Genomic DNA, 21,588 nt, shown 5'->3' with positions numbered 1-21,588 from the left:
GTCGTCTAAGCCTTCCATGATAAGTTGGCAGGCACAGAGGACACCAGAAGAAGTCTCAGCCTCACTGGGTAGTCTCAGCCTCTTTATTTGTAGTATTTATTGCCAGGGAGAGCTCCATAAACCCTCACTCTCGGTAACCTTGGCAACTGTTTGAAGGCTGTTGCAGAACACTGGAGCTCATGTCATAAGGCGTGAGGAGCACATTGTCCAGCCAACGCCAAGGATCTGTACCTTCAGATTACACTCCAAAGTCTTGCCCAGCAACCTTCAGATTATTCCATTTACCTTAGAAAATGTGCCTCTGAGCAACTATTAGGATCAAAGAGACTTTTTAAAATTAGTACCACCTGTACTAATGCAGGCACTACTGGGTTCAAATTCCAAGGGTGAATAAAGAGGCTGTGTTGGTGCTTATTCTACAGTTATCCAGCTTCCTTTCTCTCACACACAAAAAAAGCAGGCCTGGAAATGTCATAAAGGTAAAGGTAAAGGGACCCCTGACGATTAGGTCCAGTCATGACCGACTCTGGGGTTGCGGCGCTCATCTCGCTTTCTTGGCTGAGGGAGCCGGCGTACAGCTTCCAGGTCATGTGGCCAGCATGACTAAGCCGCTTCTGGTGAACCAGAGCAGCGCACGGAAACACCGTTTACCTTCCCGCCGGAGCGGTACCTATTTATCTACTTGCACTTTGACATGCTTTCGAACTGCTAGGTTGGCAGGAGCTGGGACCAAGCAATGGAAGCTCACCCCGTCGTGGGGATTCGAACCGCCGACCTTCTGATTGGCAAGTCCTAGGCTCTGTGGTTTAACCCACAGCGCCACCCACATCCTGGAAATGTCCTAGTGGCTGTATAACCCCCCAGCCTACTCGCTTGTGGACTCTTAGCTGACTATACATTGCTGTTTTTATTTTGTACATAAAAGGCTTTGAGATCCTAATCGTTATTTTAGATTGACTCTTAACCTAATGCTATGTAATATAACGGGGAACGAGTCCGGTTCTCGGAAATATGGTATTCAGTGGAAGCTTCTTGGGATGGAAGATAGCAGGGCAGAGAGAGAGATGGTGCCATAGATAATGCCATATATCCTGAAATCAAATTGCCTTTCTGGAGAAGGCAAAACGTGTTACAATGGAGCCGTGAAATATCTTAACAACTTGCCTCATTTCAAGAGAAACTGATAGCAAATCTAAGGTGTTGAAACGAGATAGCGTAGAACCTGCTCGTCTACGCTTCGAAACTACATCTCTGAATTATTACAGAGGTTGACTCCGCAGCTCAAAACAGGTAGCTGAGTGACTTGATTCTGTAGGCAGTGTTCATAAAATGCATCAGTGGGCAAAAGGCTTGGAAAAAGGCGTACCAGTTGAAATCATGATGGTGTTTTGCCTGCCAATTATAAGGTACAAATGGTAAGGAAAACCTTAGCGTCTCAGGACTGAGTGTCTCATACTGAGGCTGCCTTAATAAGAATGGGATTACTCCGATAGATGGTGCCTTCCCACCAAATTCCCTCAACTTCAGATGTTGAACAGTGGGACGTAATTGTGCCATTCCTATTCTAGTCTTTTATTTACGATTTTGTTGTGGAATTGGGTCGTGAGAAATTTGTCCACCTGCTAAAGGGAGGATACGACTTTGTGTTCTGCAGGCAGCATTGCTCTCTTTCCCACTCTTGTTTCAAGTTAGCTCACAATGCTCCCGTATGTGGAACTACGGGGGGGGGGGGGGGACAAAGAGGAAAAACAGGTTACTTACCTGTAACTATGACTCTGTGAGGGGTCATCTGAAGGTGAGGCCTTGGTGGTGGTACCGCAACTGGGGACTTCCTGGTCGGCACTGGCTCATGAGGGGGTCTTTTTTGGTGGTGGTTCCCCATTTGTGGAATGTCCTCCCTGATGAGGTGCGCCAGTCTCCCGTTACTGACTTTTCCAGAGGAAGTTGAAAACATTCCTGTTTACTCAGGCATTTGATGCTGAAAGATGCTGTTTCTGGCTGAAATAATGTTTTAAACTGTTTTAGAATGCTTTAAATATATACATTATTGATGTATTAGCTGGGCTGGGTTCCTTCAAACAAAAGGGTGGGATCTAAATCGTAGAAATAAATCAGTGACTCAAGCCACCCTCCTTCTCCGCTGCTGGATGGAATCTAGACACATATTTTAAAATGCTGTGAAAATGCTTTAAAAAAAAAAGTTTTGAAAAATATATTGAATTTGCCATAACTCACCATCGCCATCTAGTGTCACATTTGTATATAACACACTTGAAACATTTTATTTGCAGCTGTATAGCTGACTCCATGGTGTCCTTACAAGCTGCAGGTGTCCTCACTCTTATTTTTTTCTTATTTATCTGCTGTGGCAGACCTTCTGGGAACAAGTGGAAAGACAGCAACCACAGTCCTTTGACTGTGCGCCTTGAGAGCTGCATAGTTGTGTCATTATGAAAGTTTCCAAACTTTGCTCGGGACAGAAGGGAGAGCAGGCCTTCTACCACCTTGTTATAGTAGTAAGCTACACCCCACCTGAGAAGTATGCCATTTTGGCACAGCCCCCAAAGCATTGCCCACTTGTGCGGTGGAAGGAAGGAATGTCGCCTTGGGGCTTCACCCATTTTTATTTTCCTTTGGACTGTCTGGATATATATATGCTGGCGACTATAGAAATAATTGTGCCTTCAACCCCAGAGGTACCGTATTTTTCGCTCTATAAGACGCACTTTTTCCCTTCTAAAAAGTAAGGGGAAATGTGTGTGCGTCTTATGGAGCGAATGCAGGCTGCGCAGCTATCACTGAAACCAGAACAGCAAGAGGGATCGCTGCTTCGCTGCGCAGCGATCCCTCTTGCTGTTCTGACTTCTGGTATAGTCGCGCGAAGCCTCTTCAGGACAACGGGAGGAACGCTCCCCCTGCCCTAAAGAGGCTTGACGCAGCTATCCCAGAAGCCAGAACAGCAAGAGGGATCGCTGCGCAGCAATCCCTCTTGCTGTTCTGACTTCGCTTTGCTGGAGAGGCGCTGCAAAGAGAGGGAAAGCTGCGCAGCACCCCTTCAGCGAAGCAGGAGGAGAAATGGAGCCCCTTCCGTTTCTCCTCCCGCTTTGCTGGAGAGGCGCTACGCAGATTCAGAATATTTTTTTTCTTGTTTTCCTCCTCTAAAACTAGGTGCGTCTTATGGTCGGGTATGTCTTATAGAGCGAAAAATACGGTATTTTATGGTGATTTTCCTTCTAAATAATAATATAGTTAGCTCTGAGACAAGGGGCACCTCTCATTGATCAGAAATTGTTCAGAGGACAGGGGCAGAAGGAGCAGCAAAAGTGTTCCATGTCCAAAAGCATATTAGACTACTTTCATTGTATCTAACTGCTTTAGAGTGACTCAGGCTATTGGTCCATCTGTCTCAGCATTGGCTACGCTTAACATTGTTCTCCAATCTTGCTACCTGAGATGGTGTAATTGGAAATGCGAGGGATTCAAATGGAAACCATGAAACAAGTTTCCCTTGGCCTGAATAACTCTCCCTTCCCCAAGACTGCTTTCTGATTCTTGTTGGGTTGGTAAGCCTATTCCTACTGTCTTTTAAATCGGGGGGGGGGGGGGTGAGTACAGCTGCCTGCCCATATGGTTCACCCCAGGATTGAGGACAGTGCACTGTGTTATCTTTTATATTAACCATCTGCAATTGATTGGATTTTGGCAGTAATCAGAATATATTTTCTGCACAGTGACTTGCTTTCACTCAGCATGAATAATGATAGGGATGAAAAAGAAAGGTTTAAAAGGAATTGGGTTAGCTAGTTTTAGCTATTGTTTAGTTTGCAGGCTAAAGACCTCTCTCTTGGCTTTGTCGTCTGTGCAACGGATGGTAACTTCAAAACTTTTATTTAGGGTACTACCCTTTATTTAGGGTAGGAAGAGGCCTACCATGTGACATCATTAATCCTTTGGCGTAACAGCCACAGAAATGTTAGAAATTTTTCATTTGGTGCACACAATGTTGAGTGGGTTGTTAATTGGTGAATTCTATCCAGAGGCTCAGAACGTCATGGAAAAATGCCTGTCTATTACATCTGCCTTTGATTGTGAAACATCTGGAGTGGCTGTATCATAAATTCCACACTCCATCAGTCACCAACCAGAGGCTTCCAAGCTTAGTTTAAAGTGCAGTGTTGAAAAGACTGAGATATATGCAATGACAAATATCAAACTCAACATCTCTTGGCTGGCCATGTCTCAGTAAATGGTATATGTTAGCTTGCTTTCCTGAGGGCTAAAGCTTACTCATTTCTTACTTTGCTGTTAAAGAAACCAGCCACTTCATTGCCTTCCTCAGAAATAGCACTTCCTGATAAACTAGGTTACTATGCCACATTGAACATTTCAGGATTACCCAAGTTGCATTTTAATTATTTACTTACACCTGTTGTAACTATTCTGCCAACATTAATGGCAGCAGCAAGGGTTGGGATGCTCTCAACTTCCAGAAACTTGCAATTTTAAATTAGGAAAACCCTTTGGAGACTATTATTTACTTGCTGTGCTGGTCCCGAGAGTTACTTGAGAGGCGAGGTCAAAGTCCAGTCCATGGTCAAAGACGCAACATGGAGGCAGTCCGCACTAGCTGAAGCTGGGTGCAGGGCAGGGAGTCGGGTGAAGTCAGGAACAGACATGCGAGCAGGGAGCCAGGGCGGGTCAGGAGCTCAGGCAGGAAAGCAGGACAGGGTTCAGGCAGGAACTATCAACCAACAGTGTTGTTCCCGCAACTTGGGACTGGGGCTGGCTGGCTTTTATCTGCCCCGAGGCATAGGGTGGCCCCGATCCTCTGGTGACTCACCTCTCCTGGCCTGGAGGCGAGCACTCCTCCTGCAGGAACTTAGTTCCCTCCACCTCTCTGCCCTGAGCCTCTGCAGCTCAGGAGAGGCAGAATGGTTACCGGACCCAGAGGCAACCTCAGCTTCCTCTGACGGGGCTGAGAGTGGAGCACCTGCAGGCAATGGGTCCTCAATCACCTCAGGAGCCAGAGCAGATTCAGCTGACGCCTGCACCTGAGGATCCAGCACAGGTGAGGACCCTTCGGGCTCATGCCCCAGCCCCAGCTCAGCTGGTTCTGGAGGCGGGGAATCCTGTGCAGGCTGGGATCCCTCAGGTTCAGCATCTGAGTCTGAATCCCAGGCCATCACACCTGCCTACCAAGATGCAGTCTAGGTAGCAAAAATTGCGTTTACTCTGAAGCCAAACCAAATTGCATATTGATTTTTACATAGTGCTAAAGGTGCATCACATTAAAAAAAAATGCCATTCCTGCTGTCACCCCAAAGTATTGTGCCAATGTTTGATCGGTGAGGCTGCTGTTGACTTAATGTTAGTGAAATAATAAGAATCCAGGGGAAGAGAATGCATATCGTGCCTGTGGTGTCAGGACCAGCATGCGGTGTCCACTGGCTTTCCAAATAGACACTCATTGCACACACTTGAACCAAGTATTGGTTGCTCAACTCCAAGCTTCCTTGGATGATATTGATAGCTCGGGTCCTTTTTCAGTCTGGTCCAGTTTAGTGACTGAAAGAGCTTTGGTTGCCTCGGTAAGTGATCTATACTGGGAACTGGTTGGCTTTCAATACCATTGACCATGGTACCTTTCTGGAGCTTCTTGCAGGGACAGGACTTGGGAGTACATTTATACAGTGGCTCCAGTTTTACATTTGACTTATGGCAGATGCAGGCAGTATGATGCCCTCAAGATGCTGTTTGACTACAACTCCCACCATCCTGCTGGCTGGGCCAATGGGAGTTATAATGTAAATAAAATTGGGTGTTGGCTACTCCTGATTCATGTGAAGTTCCATCTTGTCCCTGGTGCTGTTTGACATCTTAATGAGATTGTCAGGGGAGGTCTGGAGTTAGGCATCATCGACCTGAACATAGATATCAGTCTTTTCTTCTAATGCCAAGGAAGTTCTAGGGGGCTCCTGAATTGTTGTCTGGATGCAATGATGGGGTGGATGTGGGCTTATGATGCAAGACTTAATCTAGACAAAACAGGAGTGATTTTGATCAGTAGGAGAGTGGCTGAGGGCAGTATTGGATGGGTGGCATTCCCCATGAAGGATCCAGTCTGCAGCTTGGAAGCACTCCTGGCACACCATTTTACTCCTAGAGGACAAGGTGATAGTTGTGGCCAGGCATGCCTTTTCTCAGCTTGAGCTTGTGCAGAATCTGTGCCCTTTCCTAGACCATGCAGATATGGCCACTGTCATTTGCACCTTGACTGCATCCAGACTAGACTACTGCTGTACACTCCAAATAGGGTTGTTGTTGTAAGTTTTATTTCTATACCACTTTTTATTTTAAAGGGAAAAAATCTCACAGCTGTTTGTTGTTGTTGTTTAGTCGTGTCCAACTCTTCGTGACCCCATGGACCAGAGCACGCCAGGCACTCCTGTCTTCCACTGCCTCCCACAGTTTGGTCACACTCATGCTGGTAGCTTTGAGAACACTAACCAACCATCTCGTCCTCTGTCGTCCCCTTCTCCTTGTGCCCTCCATCTTTCCCAACATCAGGGTCTTTTCCAGGGAGTCTTCTCTTCTCTTGAGGTGGCCAAAGTATTGGAGCCTCAGCTTCAGGATCTGTCCTTCCAGTGAGCACTCAGGGCTGATTTCCTTCAGAATGGATAGGTTTGATCTTCTTGCAGCTGTTTGCAGCACATTAAACCATCAAATAAAACAACCCAGAACAAAACAAATTCAAGGTTCCAGAAAATATTTCAGATCCTTCTCTAAGTGACAATTTGCTTTCTCCCTATTCATTTACCTACTTAATTTAAATAGATGCCCTACAGCAGAAGTACTCCAGGTGGTGTAGTGTTTAGAGTGTCCCACTAGGACCCGGGAGATCAGGGTTCAAATCCCCCACTCAGTCACGAAGCTCACTGGGTGACCGTAGGCCAGTCACAGCCTCTTAACCTACCCCACAGAGTCATTGTAGGGTGAACCATAGAATCTGAAGAGTTGGAAGGAACCCAAGGTTCATCTAGTCCACCCCCTGCAAAGCAGGAATCTCAACTAAAGCATCCATGATCATGTACCCCTAAGAGAAAAAGTTGGGATATAAAGCTGATAAATAAGCTTTTGGAGAGGGTTTGGAACTCCACTTGGTGCAAAATAGACCAGCCAGATTAGCTTCTCGTTTTCAGTTCTCAGAACATATCACATCAGAACTTTTCATTTGCACCAGCCTCCTATTTGTTTCAGGACACCTATAAAACCCTAAATGGCTTGGCACCAAGTTGTCCAAAGAACCATTTCCTCTCGTGAACCTGTTTGTTCACCTCTTTAACACCTGGCTTCTACTTTACGCCTGCCACCTTTGGTGGTGTTTGTGCAGTAGCTGCACTTCCAAGGAGAAGCTCTCTCCTGAGATAACCTTAGTCAGCCCTTCTTCTCATTAAGGAAGGCAGTAAAGATTTCTTCTTTTCTCCTGCGCCTTTAGCCTCCTTCAATGGTGATATATTTTTAAACTGACCCACTTGCTTTATGTGCTTTTCGTGCTGCTGTTTTAGCAATTTAATGGATACATTTGCTTCCCACGCACCCAGACGTATTTCATTATTGCTGTGTTTAGTCCGGAGGCCGGTTTGGGTGCCATTTTGGAGGCCAAAAGATGTGGGTAGAAATTTTCTAAATCCATAAATATGAGGCCCTGACAGCATGCTTGCAGGCAGTCGCGGCAAATGATGCAGGAATGGCAGCAGCAGCAACCGGCACCAGCTGCAGCCTCCTTCTCCTGTCAGTGGTTTCAAGGACTCAGCTCTGTCTTACATTGAGCTAAAGGTGTTTTGGTGCCATTGTCAACGAAAGTACTTGAAGTGCATTCCAGAAGTGTGTGAGTTGGCAGAATGCTAGACAGATTTTAAAATTTTATTTAACTTAATTAAAATGCATATCATGTTGGACAGTTATTTGGGATGACACAACTCTTAAGGTCAGCCATAAAGCCTTGAATATTTTACCATGTTTGAGATCAAATTATCCATCACTGCTGGCAAGATTAGGTTCTAATGGCTATTATTATTATGTATTCCAAACAGCCCTTCATTCGAGGATCACAGGGCAGTCTACAATAGAAAAGCACAAAAATAGTATAGTAACAAACAAAAACAAAATGCCATATAGATTTTAAAATTAACCCGGGAAATTAGGCCCGGGAGAAGAGGAATGTTTTTGCCTGGCGCCTAAAGATAAGTAACGAAGGCGCCAGGCGAGCCTTCCTAGGGAGAGCATTCCACAAGTGGGGAGTCACCGCACAAAAGGCTCATTCTCAAGTTGCCGCCCTCTGGACCTCTCATGGCGGAGACACACAATGAAGGGCCTCAGATTATGATTTCAGGGTCTGGGTCAGTTCATGTGGGGAGAGGCAGTCCTTGAGGGATATAGGCTCTACAGGATGAAATTTGGGTAATTCAGGCAGCTCACCAAAGCCAATACCACCAAATCCTATAGCTGAAGAGCACAATAGGGTAAGATAGCCCAGGGAGCAAACAAGAAGACAGATATGAGAAGCATATCTAAAGAGTCACCAGACTGAGAGAGTTTACCAGTGACCAGGAATGGCTCATCTAGATCATATCATCATCACCATCACCACCATCATCATCATAGTTTGTGCTTGTAACCTAGCTTGAATTTCCTTCCATGCCTCCTCCTCCTAATAGACATAGACATGGTAGTTCATGGAATAAAGGATTGGTGCCACACAAGTGAACAAGAAGCGACTAATTGCAGGGCCAGAAGCCCCTTAAAAACCCCCAAAAAGCTACTAATTAAAGGGACATAGTGTGTTTTCACATAAATTGTGTGTGAGAGATTTGCTCGCCAAATGTGACTTTCCTCTGGTCTCTTCCCCCTTTGTGGCCCTACCTCTGGAGGGTTGGAGGGAAATCCAGAAAAGGTTTAGAGGAAACATGGGGAGGGGAGGGAGGGAAAATTCCATTGTGTGAGGAGACCTTTTTTCCATGCACACATACATGACTTTTCGGTATGTTGAATTCCACCCAGTGTTCCTGAAAAACTTCAGTAGTACTCTGTCAGTCCACGCTGGACAAGTTATTTGCTGCCACAGATTTTTAAGACCAAAATCCCTGCCACAAATCAGCTGAGAAAAAGCACACAACTACATAGGAAACCCTGGAATGCAACTCGATCTAGGTTTTCCATTAAAAAAGGAGTCAATTAATTATGTCAATTATGGAGAAAACAGCTAGTACGAAATCAATCTTGACCACTCTATTTTTATACAAATGTGCCTTTCCTGCTCTGGAAAAGAGCTGGATTCAGCTTTGAACAGGCCTGAAATAGTTTCCAGTGATTCAGAACAAATGTTTCTAATGACAAAGCAACGAGAATTTTCTGTTTGAAGTTTCTGCAAAAGGTTCCCATTGGAAGATTGTTTTCCTTGGTTGTGAACCACAGGTTCTGGTTAGATGAAAAAAGGAGAGAAGTGTCATTATCTTGCTTAATCTCCAATATTTTTATTTCAGGACATTGTAATCCCTTCATCCACTTCACATGCAATTTCAGTGGAAAGATTGCTATTATAGCAGCAACCCATAGGCTGGCTGAAAAATGCCATGTGTTTTGTATTCTGTTCCCTTAATTCTTTGGCACTTGTCTCTGCTTACTTATATTATACTGTGTTCTTGCAGTTGCTTCTCATTGCTATGACAACACTAATCAATCATCACACTAAAAATAGACTCTATTCTTTATTTTATTATTTTAAAGAAGGTGCCTGTGGTGAATTGAAAAATACAACTGTGGCTCTGCCTTTCCAATATTCTGTTTTCTCCTCTCCTTCCACCCAGGGAATACTGCTATGTTTTGGCAATTAAACCGGCTCTCTTCTGCAGTAATACCCTCCTTTGTTGCACAGATGAAAATATGGACACTTGTCTTCTTGTGACACCTCTGTCCTCATGTCAGAGATTGCTGCCTGAATGCCTGTTCTCTCTTATTCATTGCTGAAAGGTCTTCTCTACTAGCTTTGTAACTATGGGAGCAACTATGGGATGGGCAGGGTGGGAATGTCAGGATGCTGCTACTGGCTATTTCCCAGGAAAGTATAAAAACAAGAGAAGATTTCTTACCATCCTTTTTTTTTTATTCAGTATTTACAGAGGGAGGCTATAAAACTCAACCTCTTGGATAATGGTGTTGTCCCAAGTGAATCTCCACACACACACCCTTCTATCCTACTTCCTCATTCGTCACTTCTATGGGTGCTGCTATGTGCCCTCTGCCTTTGAGTTCTTTGCTCTCCTACTTTCAAGCCTCGCCGGGTTCTGGGAGATGGAGGGTCTAGAATGCTTTCTAATGACAATGTGTCAGCTGGGTGTTGCTCTGGATCTCCCATAATTTCCCAACTTTCCCCCTCATCTGCCTCTGAGCTGCGACCTCCCTCAAACCCCTGTTGTAAATCTATACTGTCTTCCTTTTCCTCCTCCCTGGTAGGGTCAGGCTGGGGAGGCGGTCTCCACCATTCCTCCTTTGCCCAGTCCCTAATAGGGTGGGAAGCAGGGCACTGACATTTGCTGCCCAGGTGTAGTATACCTTTGCATTCATGTGCCACTAGAGTTGAAGTATATTTGCTCTCATGGCGCTTGGAGATTTAACATGAGACCTGTAACTTTAGGGGGCATGTATACAGTGGTACCTCGGGTTACATACGCTTCAGGTTACAGACTCCGCTAACCCAGAAATAGTACCTCGGGTTAAGAACTTTGCTTCAGGATGAGAACAGAAATTGTGCTCCGGCAGCAGCGGGAGGCCCCATTAGCTAAAGTGGTGCTTCAGGTTAAGAACAGTTTCAAGTTAAGTACGGACCTCCGGAACGAATTAAGTACTTAACCCGAGGTACCACTGTACACTGCCATACATTTTTTTAAACTCAAGAAGCAAATTTTTAAAAGGACAAAAATCAAGTGGCTCGAATCCTAACTAGCCTTCCATGAACCGAAGGGCTCTTTCCATTTCCAGAGAATGCTAGGGATTCATCCATACTGTTGTTTATCGTGGGCTGTAAGCTTCCTGTACCTCCATTAATTCTCTGTTATTCATATTGCGTTCTCCAAATCACAGGTCCACACGTGCAAAAGCCAGATACTGCACACAACTGTGCACAAGAATCTCTGCACACCCACATATGAAAAAGATTGTTGATTCTGAGTTACAAGAGGCTCAAATTATAGTAAGCTCAGAAGCAGGGGCAAGTTCAAAACAAAAATTGCCTTAAAGGAATTGAGTGTTCAGTTGCTTTTGCATCTAGTTTTCTCAATGATTTAGTAGACTGGGGCCTTATGACCAACTGAAAAGCTAGTTGTTGCCTACATAATATTGCAAACCTTTACAATCCATTAAAATTTTATGGTTTCATATTATTTTCTTCCTTTTAAAGAAACACCTGGCAACCCCTAGAAATGCTGAAATGGGAAATTAGAAAATTCACTGTGTGTATTCCTGTTTGTGCCATGTGTAAGCATAAATTACCAGATTTCTGCTGGAAGGAATATATGCTTGAGTGGGGTGGGAAGAGAGAAAGAATGATATCTTAAAATGCAATACATTTGCAAACCTAATTTCCTGAGGCCTAGGACCTACACACCTACGGGACTGTCTCTCCTGGTATGCCCCACGGAGGACCTTAAGGTCCACAAATGACAACACTTTGGAGATCCCAATTCGCAAGGTGGTTAGATTGGTCTCAACTAGGGCAAGGCCTTTTCAGTACTGGCCCCGACTTGGTGGAATGCTCTGCCACAAGAGACTAGGGCCCTGTGGGACTTGACATCTTTCCACAGGGCCTGCAAGACAGAGCTGTTCTGCCTGGCCTTTGGTTTGGACTCAGTCTGACCCTTATGTTTCTCTCCCCTTATGGTTTTGATCTATGGGCTACTTTTACAATGAGACTGCATTTTAAATTGTATTTTAACCTGTATTTTAAATTTGTTCCCCCGCCCCCATTATGTTTTTATTGTAATTTTACTGGTGTTAGCTGCCCTGAGCCCGGCTTTGGCCAGAGAGGGTGGTGTATAAATAAAATTTATTATTATTATCATCATCATCATCATCTCACATCTAATTTTAATTCTCTCATAAGTGAATATGCTTTCACTTAAAAGGAAAAAAATGTACTTTGTCTGTAATGAATGGACCTCTCTGCATGATGCATAAACAGTTCCCTGGCTCTGCTGAAGCACAATGTCAATTATTGAGGGCATCCGATGAATCTCAAAACATATTCTGTGACTTGTAGTGCAATCTAGATTCAGACCAGTGCTGTTGAAAGCTGACGAGGCTAAGTCAGTAAAGATTGTGGAGAAAGGAGGGTGACCATTGGTGATTAAAAAGGGGAAATGTGAGGTGTTAGAAAGGCTTTTCAGAGTGTGACATTCTGAATAGATGTTCCCTGAGACCTTCTGATCTTAAATAAGCTGGGATCAGAAGCTTAAGTATTTTCAGACTGATTCATGATCCTAAAATGTGGCTTAATCTGACAAGAGTTCCATTTTTTTCCATTGCTAGTTATTGTTTTTAGCAAGAATTGCTAGCTTTATTTTTCAAAATGGACTGTTTCAAATTTTCTCTTTCTTCCTGCCCCCCCCTTTTTTAAAAGCATCTTTTTCAAAGGATTCTGAACAGGTTGGTCCAAAAGCTCTTGATGCACAAGATGGAAACTAGTGAATTCATTTCTGGCATTTGCAAAATAAAACTGCTAGGTTGTAATGTACTGGTGAGTTATAAATGGCTGCAGTTCTGATTCTGATTTTATTTTCTTTGCAGTGTTCATTTTTACCTAAATTCTCCATTCACATAGAGACAAAATATGAGGACAACAAAGGAAGCAATGATAACGTAAGTGATACCTCTTCTTAAAGATCCAACGTGTACTATCTGTAAAGGCTTTCATTAGCACGCTCAGCAAGGTTCTCCCTTACGATCTTCAGAGCTTTTCTGTATCTAACTTGACTCCAAAAAAAGCAGACTTTCTGTTTTGTATGTAGAGATTCTCAGCTCCTTTCCTTCCACCCCCTACTTCTTTTTAGTTTGGTGGAAGGTAATGTGAACAGAGAGCATTCATTGTTCACGGCGCACAGTGCCATTGTTGGGCTATTGATGTGCATTTTCTAAGGAAACTCGTACCTGTTACTGACATGTACCGTAATTTGACTGCTAGCCTTCAGACTTGTGGAAACCTTGAGTGTCCAGGGAAGTGACAGGATCTTAAAAGGGAAGGGATCCTCTTAAGGAAAAACAGCAAGGAGAGTTAATCAAATAGAATGCAACCAGCAGCCACTGTTGATGAATTGACCTATCGTAGTTAAACAAGATGATAAATGCTTTTCTACGGCACTCAACTGAAATATCGTGTAGATAAATGGATTGTATTGAATTTTATATTCAATATAAAGAATCCAACATAAAGGAACACTGCTGTGCCTTGAATCTTCTGGGTTTGGCACTGTTGAATAGTCTCAAAGTGTGCCTTTTTGCTGAGTACCCTGCAGAGGACTAGCTATAGATGATGTGGGTCCTCTCTCAAACTCTCAGAGGCATAACCTTCAGTGTAGATGGTGTGGGTCCTCTCTCAAACTCTCAGAGGCATAACCTTCAGTGTCTGGTGGTTATTTGTGCTCTTCAGACAAGTTATGTGTCAAATTCTACTTCAGACTCTTAAGTCTGGTGGGTTTGGGGGCTGGGAAGCCGAAGGTTTTATATGTAGCTCCAAATGCATCAACTGAGCTAAATGGACCAGTACAAAGCAGCTTGGGGGGTTGTATTGCTTTTGTTGGTGTATTGTGACAAAAACGAGTCTAATGGCATCTTGAAGACTAACATGTTTATTGTGGCATTGGCTTTTGTGGACATCCGATGAAGTGCGCTCTCTCTCTCTCTCTCTCTCTCTCTCTCTCTCTCTCTCTGAAATATTTTTTATTGATTTTTACAGATCCATTCACGCAAATAGTATTTTCACAAATATTAAACTTTACCCAAGATTCTTCCAAATCTCGAGACTTCCCTCCTCCCCTCCGTGGATTCTTCAACTAACTTTTTTTAACTGTGTATTATAAATCTGTCTAGTTTATCATCCAAAGTATCCAAAGTCTATGTGTCATTGCAAGAGTTATTTAAAGCCTGCCAAAGAGTTCAAGTGTTTACAGTGGTCTTTCAAGTGTGTTATTTATTTATCCCATTCCTTGTTAAAGTTTTGATCCCCCTGATTTCCGATTTCCCCGGTTAATCTTGCCATCTCTGCATAGTCCAATAATTTCATCTGCCAGTCCAACCTAGTAGGTACCATATTTTTCCGTGTATAAAACTAGGGTTTCCCCCCTAAAAAATAATGTAAAAAATCAGGGAGTGTCTTATACACGGATACATCTCCCCCCCCCCCATTTTCTTAAATATGAATCCCCCAAAATAGGGGACATCTTATACATGGGGGCATCTTATAGACGGAAAAATACGGTGTCTTGTTGTCTATCAATCTTTGGGAAAGGAGCATCCTTGCAGCAGAGTCCACGGCACAATAGCCAATAAAGTACGGCAATACTCTTCACTGCTTCTATGAATATCAGATAATTGGTGAACTAGATTACTACATGAGTAGGTGCTGCCATGAAAACCATCTTGTTAAGAGAGATTTAGCTTTGTCATCAGTAAAGCTAAACAATATTCTTAAAAGCCATTCTTTTTAGAAGCAATTAGTGAAAGCCGTTTCCATCTTTAAAATGGCAGATTATTTTCTTCTACACACAGAATTTAGATACATAACTCAGAATGCTGATCCATTAGGAGCTACATATAAAACCTCTACGGATAATGAAAATAATATATGTTAATGTACTCTTTGGCCTCATCATAGGAGAGATTTTTAAAATGAGTGTTTCAGAACTGGCCATTAATCAAATGGAAACCGAGAGGCAATTTTCTAGTGTACATATTCTTGGTACAGATGAATAACGACAATGGCATTTGACAAATTAACAGCCGGAGCATACTAAAGCCAGATGTATTATAGCAGATGGATTTTGTCTTTGCATATTAAGCTGCACTAAATTGGGGAATTCACCTAAAATAAAGAAATCCTTTTTCACTTATGAACTTGTATTGTCTAAATATGATATTACTGTATAAGCATACCCTTTGTCAGGAATGGGTTAGCTGTGGTCACTCCAGATGTTGCCAGCCTCCAGCTCCCATCAGCCCTAGGCAGCATAATTTATGGGAACTTTGGTCCAACATCTGGAGGGCCAAAGGCTACCCATCCTGGCCGTTGTTCAAAACTTCAAAACTTTTATTGATACCATAGCAAACAGAAATGGAAAAATCCTTCTAATTTCAGATTATACTCACAGTTTCTGAGTATAAATGCAGCCAAATTAGGGAAGCATTTGTCAAGCATAACAGCAGAGAAATGTATAATCCTTTGCAATGAGGAGAAAGGGTTTAGGTACAGTTCCAAGGAAAACATACCAGAGTCACCCCACAGTTTCTTTCCAAAGAACTGATTATTGCTAATAAGATAAAATTCTTGTGCTTATTAACAAAGGAAATACGCTATAACTAATTTTCCTTTTAAAACCTCTTTTACGAGTCTTTTAGCCAGCTTTGCTGCATGAACTCAGCCAGCACTGTTTGGAACACTATCATACTAGTCATTTACAGTACATTTTAAAGCTGTTTTCCAGTGAGGCATCATGGGCAACAACTCACATTGCCTCTGACCACTGGCCATGCTGGTTAGTGCTGATGAGAAAAGTCCATTGACATCTGAAGGTCGTTATGTTGGGTACCCTAAGATACAGTATCTTATCCCCATCAGACAGAGCTAACTTGGGGTCTGGGCTTCCCTTCATAATTACTGACCATAATTAATAGCCATCTTACATAGGGAACCCTTCCCCCAATTCCAATTTAGTACTGTGATGAAAGGTGGATTTGCTAACACCTCAGGGAAAGCCTTCTTAAACAAAACTGTATTCCATACCACCTGAAGTGTGAAAATAAAATACATACTGCTTTTGCTCTTTGTCTTATCAGGTATTTAGTTAATGTTTTTTTCGCTGCAAATGTACCTTCTGATCATACATGTGCCCTGTTTCAGATAAAGTTTTCTTTTTTACTGCCTGTCCTGAACTGCAGCTCCCTGTGCTATGTTGTGAGTTGTTTCCATTCATGTATATGCATGTATGAAATGGGGCTCAGTTGCTGTATATCAGGGGTTTCCAAACGGTGGTCTGAGGACCACTTCATACAGGTGGTCTACAGCACATCTGTGAAGATCCTTTACAATCTGACTTCAGTGACTTTCAAGTTGTAGTACAATAAAATAAAATATAAGAAATCAAAGAAGCAATAGAAATACATTTAAAAGTCATACAGCGTCTATCCCCAGCACATTACACTTGCTACAACGGGCAGAAAAATGGTTGATCCACCAAAGTCCTCAGCAATGCCAATAATAATAATAATAATAATAATTTATTATTTATACTCCACCCATCTGTCTGGGTTTCCCCATGTTCATGTAGTTCATGTGGGGGAAATTTGGGAACTGCTGAAGAATATTATAAGATGGTACTGTGCAAACTAAATTGAGCATCTTTATTATTGGAAAAGTAAGTGAACAAAAATGTAGAAGACATCTCTAGTTATGTCTGCCCATGTTGAAAGTATTTTTATATTGATACATACAGTATTAGAGACTAGAGTCTGTTTTGTTACGGGGCAGATTGCAGAATGATAGTTCCCCACTTACTTGCTTTTGCCAAAAATTCAGCAAGGCATGCAGGGAATTTAGGCTGTTGTCAGTTTAGGAAATTCAGGTATTGTATCATTTTAAGCAGCACTGTCTGAAGCATGCGCCAGTCTTTATGATAGACAAGTTTGGGCTCACTGTAAAAACAGCCATTAAGCAGATAGAATAACTGAGATTCCACTTTAAATGAAGCCCCATGGCATCCTAACAGAACACTATTTCCAGTGGAGCTTCATATAATATAAGAAAATTCAATGAATAGAACATGTTGTAATTAGACGGAAGCAAAATGTATATTTGATTTTGAGGGCAATGATATGCAATGAGGTGTATTCATAAGCAAGCTAAGTAAATTCATTGCTGCAGAAAACAGGTGCAGTGGGGTTCTAAATCCATAAAGTATTAATGGCTAATTTAGTGTGATTACACAAATTATAATGGTTGGTTAGACTCCTATCAGAAGGCATTGCTTTCTCGCATATGAAATAACTTGTTCCCACAAAATAACCCAAATTCCTAAACCTGCTATATTTGCATAAATCAGCATGTTTTTCAGGCATTTTCCCAGGGATGGGATAACTGCTTTTAAGCTGATTTATCTCTGTTGTTTTGTCTGCCAGGGTGAGGTAGTTATGACATTAAGTTGTTGTTTTATATTGTTTCGTTTTCACTTTTTGCACACCTTGAATCTTTTCTAGAAACAGGCATTTAAGAAATTAGGTGGTGTTGCTTTTTAAAAAAGCAAAATTTGCATTTAGTTGGCCAAGTTAGAAACGTCAGAAAGCTGAAGCTTTGCAGTGGAAATGCTGACACAAGGGATTGTCAGCTGCTTCTATATTGCTGAATGCAAGCCAACAATAGTTCAGGGTTAATGCCAGTTCGCAAAGATTGGAATCACAAGTTGGAGCTTACTGGCCTCTTGCCATAATATTTCTCTAGTTCTTGTTTCTTGCAAAGCAGAGGGGAAAGCATTAGCACCGCATGCATTGCTCTTATTAAAATGCACACAGTATACAAATGCACAGAGGATACAGTAACCTGCCTCAAAAAAGACTAAACTAACCTCTGGGAACCTTAAGTTTTAGTTTTCAAGCTTATGTAAACATTACTGCCTTCCTGATGTTCTCCTACTAAGCATGGTTGGTTGCCCAGTAGCAAGGCCCTTGTGAATTTCCATGGCTGCATTCTGCATTTCAGAGAAGATCACAGCCAGTTAACCAGCAACTGCGAAGAGACCAGTGCTTAGACTTGCAACCTCTCCTGTGTACATTTGCTTGGAAATGAGTGCTGCTGGGTTCAGCTAGACTAGCTCCTAAATAAGTGTGCTTAGGGTCGCCTTAGAAGCTAAAATAATATTTCTTTGGAAAATATAGAATTTTAAACAATATTTTTACTTCTAAAGACTCTAGTTCGATGCACAGTTTATAGTTGCCTTTAGTGTTGATCTTTAAGCATTGTATTAGTAGTGATATGCCTGGGTTATAGCTAGCGAAAAGGTTACTTTGTAGTTTAGTACATACTTTTTTTAAAAAAAAATTGTTATGTAAATTATTTATTTGTTATGTAAATTATTCATGCTTATGCCTGAATCACTTGTAAATCCCACTTTGTCAAAGGCAAAAAGTTTTTCACATTGCTATTAATTGCTGGGTTTTTGTCTCCCCCCCCCTTTCCCCACTGTTTAGTATGTTGTTGCACTACTGTGATAATTCAGTGCTGAACAACAAGGATTGTGACAAAGTCTGTGGTTAAGATGCATTGTTATGAGCTTTGCTATTTTATCATGTTTCCAATTGCCTACTTTTGAGTGCAACAATCCTGGATTGTGATCCCCACAGATGTAAGTGAAAAAGCGTGGATAAATATCAGTATACGTCAAGGCGGGATTTGGGAGGACAGGAATAACACAAGGTATCAGCAAAGTTAACTCTTTATTCAAAGAAACAAAACAGCCCAGGCCTAGTGAGCACAGCAACTCTTCCCAGCAGGTCTTGCCCCAAGGAGGACTGAAGTTCCCTGCCTTCCCACAGCTCCCTAAATCTCCTTCTCCCTGGGTTCTTCCCAAGCAACCTGAGATTTCTTTACCTCATCTGTCTTTGCTCCGCCCTCTTCCCACCTCTGCAGGTTCTGGGAGACCAGAGGGGAGAGGAGCTGGTCACAGCAGGAAGGAGAGACTCCATTGCTTCTTCAGCAGCCTGCCTCATCTCTGTCCCTTGATTCCCCCCTCCTCTCCAACCTCCGCTGCTGCCTCTGGTTCTGGACTGCTCTCTGTCACAATTTCTTCCCGCTCACTAAACCCTGTTTCCTCTTCTGACACCTCCTTCTCCCAGTCTGCTCCCTCTTCTCCCTCTGACCACTCATCATCATCCCCTGGCTCTGAGCCAGCATGGTGTAGTGGTTAAGAGCGGTAGTCTCGTAATCTGGGGAACCGGGTTCGCATCTCCGCTCCTCCACATGCAGCTGCTGGGTGACCTTGGGCCAGTCACACTTCTTTGAAGTCTCTCAGCCCCACTCACCTCACAGAGTGTTTGTTGTGGGGGAGGAAGGGAAAGGAGAATGTTAGCTGCTTTGAGACTCCTTAAAGGGAGTGAAAGGCGGGATATCAAATCCAAACTCTTCTTCCTCAGCTGGTGCCTACCAACACTCCTTTACATCCAGCATGATAGTATAGCTACTAATAGTGTTTAAAATTCATGTAATTGATGTAATGCTAAGCTATAATTTGGCATTACTAGAATGAGCCACTGTGATCCTCCCTCCTCCTTCTTTCTCTTCCAGTGTAGCATGAGAAGGGGCTTAGAAGCTTTTGCTTCTGTTCTGTGGCCTAGCATGTTGTCCAAGTTCAGACAAATTGTATACAGTGGTACCTCGTGTTACGAACTTAATTTGTTCCGGAGGTCCATTCTTAACCCGAAACCGTTCTTAACCAGACTGGTGACTGGGAGTGGCCGCCAAGACCATATAACACCAGTCCTGAAAGATCTTCATTGGCTCCCAGTACGTTTCCGAGCACAATTCAAAGTTGGTGCTGACCTTTAAAGCCCTAAACGGCCTCGGTCCTGTATACCTGAAAGAGCGTCTCTACCCCCATTGTTCAGCCTGGACACTGAGGTCCAGCGCTGAGGGCCTTTTGGCGGTTCCCTCACTGCGAGAAGTGAGTTTACAGGGCAGGCAGAGGGCCTTCTCGGTAGTGGCGCCTGCCTTGTGGAACGCCCTCCCAGCAGATGTCAAGGCAATAAACAACTATTTTACTTTTAAAAGACAACTGAAGGCGGCCCTGTTTAGGGAAGTTTTTAATGTTTGATGCTGTATTGCTTTTAATATTCAGTTGGAAGCCGCCCAGAGTGGCTGGGAAAACCCAGCCAGATGGGTGGGGTATAAAAAATAAATTATTATTATTATATTATATAACCTGAGGCACACTTTCGCTAACAGGGCCTGCTGCTGCTGCTGCTGCGCCACCGGCGCACGATTTCCATTCTCATCCTGGGGCAAAGTTCTCAACCCGAGGTACTACTTCCGGGTTAGCAGAGTTTGTAACCCAAAGTGTTTGTAACCCGAAATGTTTGTAACCTGGGGTAACACTGTATAGTGTAATCTCGTTTGCACATAACACTATGTAAATATGCAGGTTCCTAGAACAAAAGTCATGGCTGCAGTGCCTGGTGGAGCTGCGCTGCCCATGGTTTGGCTTAGCATTACATGCAAACTGGGTCACCGTAAGTTTGGATGAAAATTTTAATTCAACACAGATTTTGCATCGCTGGTGTGGTGTGACATGTGAAAGTAGCCATTGAAAAGATGTTTCCCAGTTCCCGTTGACAAATATAGAGTACTTTTAAGGTATTCCATTTGAAGCAGCAGCATAGCAGCCTTCACAGGATTCTGCCTCTGAGGGAGAGCTCTTCCATTATAGCCTTCAAAATACGTTTGCTTTTAGTACTGTACCTATCGATCAGTAAAGTACTTTGAATCCATCTGTCAAGCTAATATGGCACAAAGTGTAAAAGAGCACTCATCTTGCATTATGTTATCAGAGCTATTCCAAAAAAAAATTATCTTCTTTTAGAAGCACTGCTGTCCTGTTTACTGAATTTTGCTAGAGGTACAGTGGTACCTCGGGTTACATATGCTTCAGGTTACATACGCTTCAGGTTACAGACTCCGCTAACCCAGAAATAATACCTAAGGTTAAGAACTTTGCTTCAGGATGAGAACAGAAATCGTGCAGCAGCGACACAGCGGCAGCAGGAGGCCCCATTAGCTAAAATAGTGCTTCAGGTTAAGAACAGTTTCAGGTTAAAAACGGACCTCCAGAACGAATTAAGTACTTAACCTGAGGTACCACTGTATTTGCAATTGGCTGGGTGTTTAGAACTGGTGCTAGTTCTCCTTGTCGGCTGTGACCTATGGAAGCAAAATTCAGGCACCCTATCATCTTAAATAGCACTGTCTGAAGCAGGCACTAGTGTTTATGATAGACAAGTTTGGGCTCATTGTAGAATTAAGCCATTAAGCAGATAAAATAATTAAGATTCCACTTTAAACGAAATTCCCATAGGTTCTTATCAAAACAGGATTTTGTGGAGCTGTGTCTCTAAGTGAACCACACCTGACATCACATGATATTGAGGTGGGGCAAATGGGCATGGTTTCGGAAAAATGGTCTCTCAGGCCAGATGCAGAGGCCTGGTGTGCCCTGTTTATATTATTATTATTATTATTATTATTATTATTATTATTATTATTATTATTATTATTATTTTATT

General features: G+C 42.8%; 1 protein-coding gene across 4 annotated transcripts in view; it reads left to right on the top strand.

Moving 5' to 3' along the window:
- PITPNC1 (phosphatidylinositol transfer protein cytoplasmic 1) overlaps positions 1-21,588 on the top strand; it is a 140,393-nt gene that overhangs the window by 86,209 nt on the left and 32,596 nt on the right. For all 4 annotated transcript variants that reach the window (XM_028713014.2, XM_077924023.1, XM_028713007.2 and 1 more), the window contains one exon: positions 12,841-12,912. In XM_028713014.2, the coding sequence (XP_028568847.1) occupies positions 12,841-12,912 (72 nt within the window). The remainder of the gene's footprint in view (positions 1-12,840; positions 12,913-21,588) is intronic.

This window comes from Podarcis muralis, chromosome 2, assembly GCF_964188315.1.
Source record: "Podarcis muralis chromosome 2, rPodMur119.hap1.1, whole genome shotgun sequence".
Taxonomy (NCBI): Eukaryota; Metazoa; Chordata; class Lepidosauria; order Squamata; family Lacertidae; genus Podarcis; species Podarcis muralis.
The sequence above is the reverse complement of the archived record's forward strand: the minus strand, read 5'-3'. Positions and strand labels throughout refer to the sequence as shown.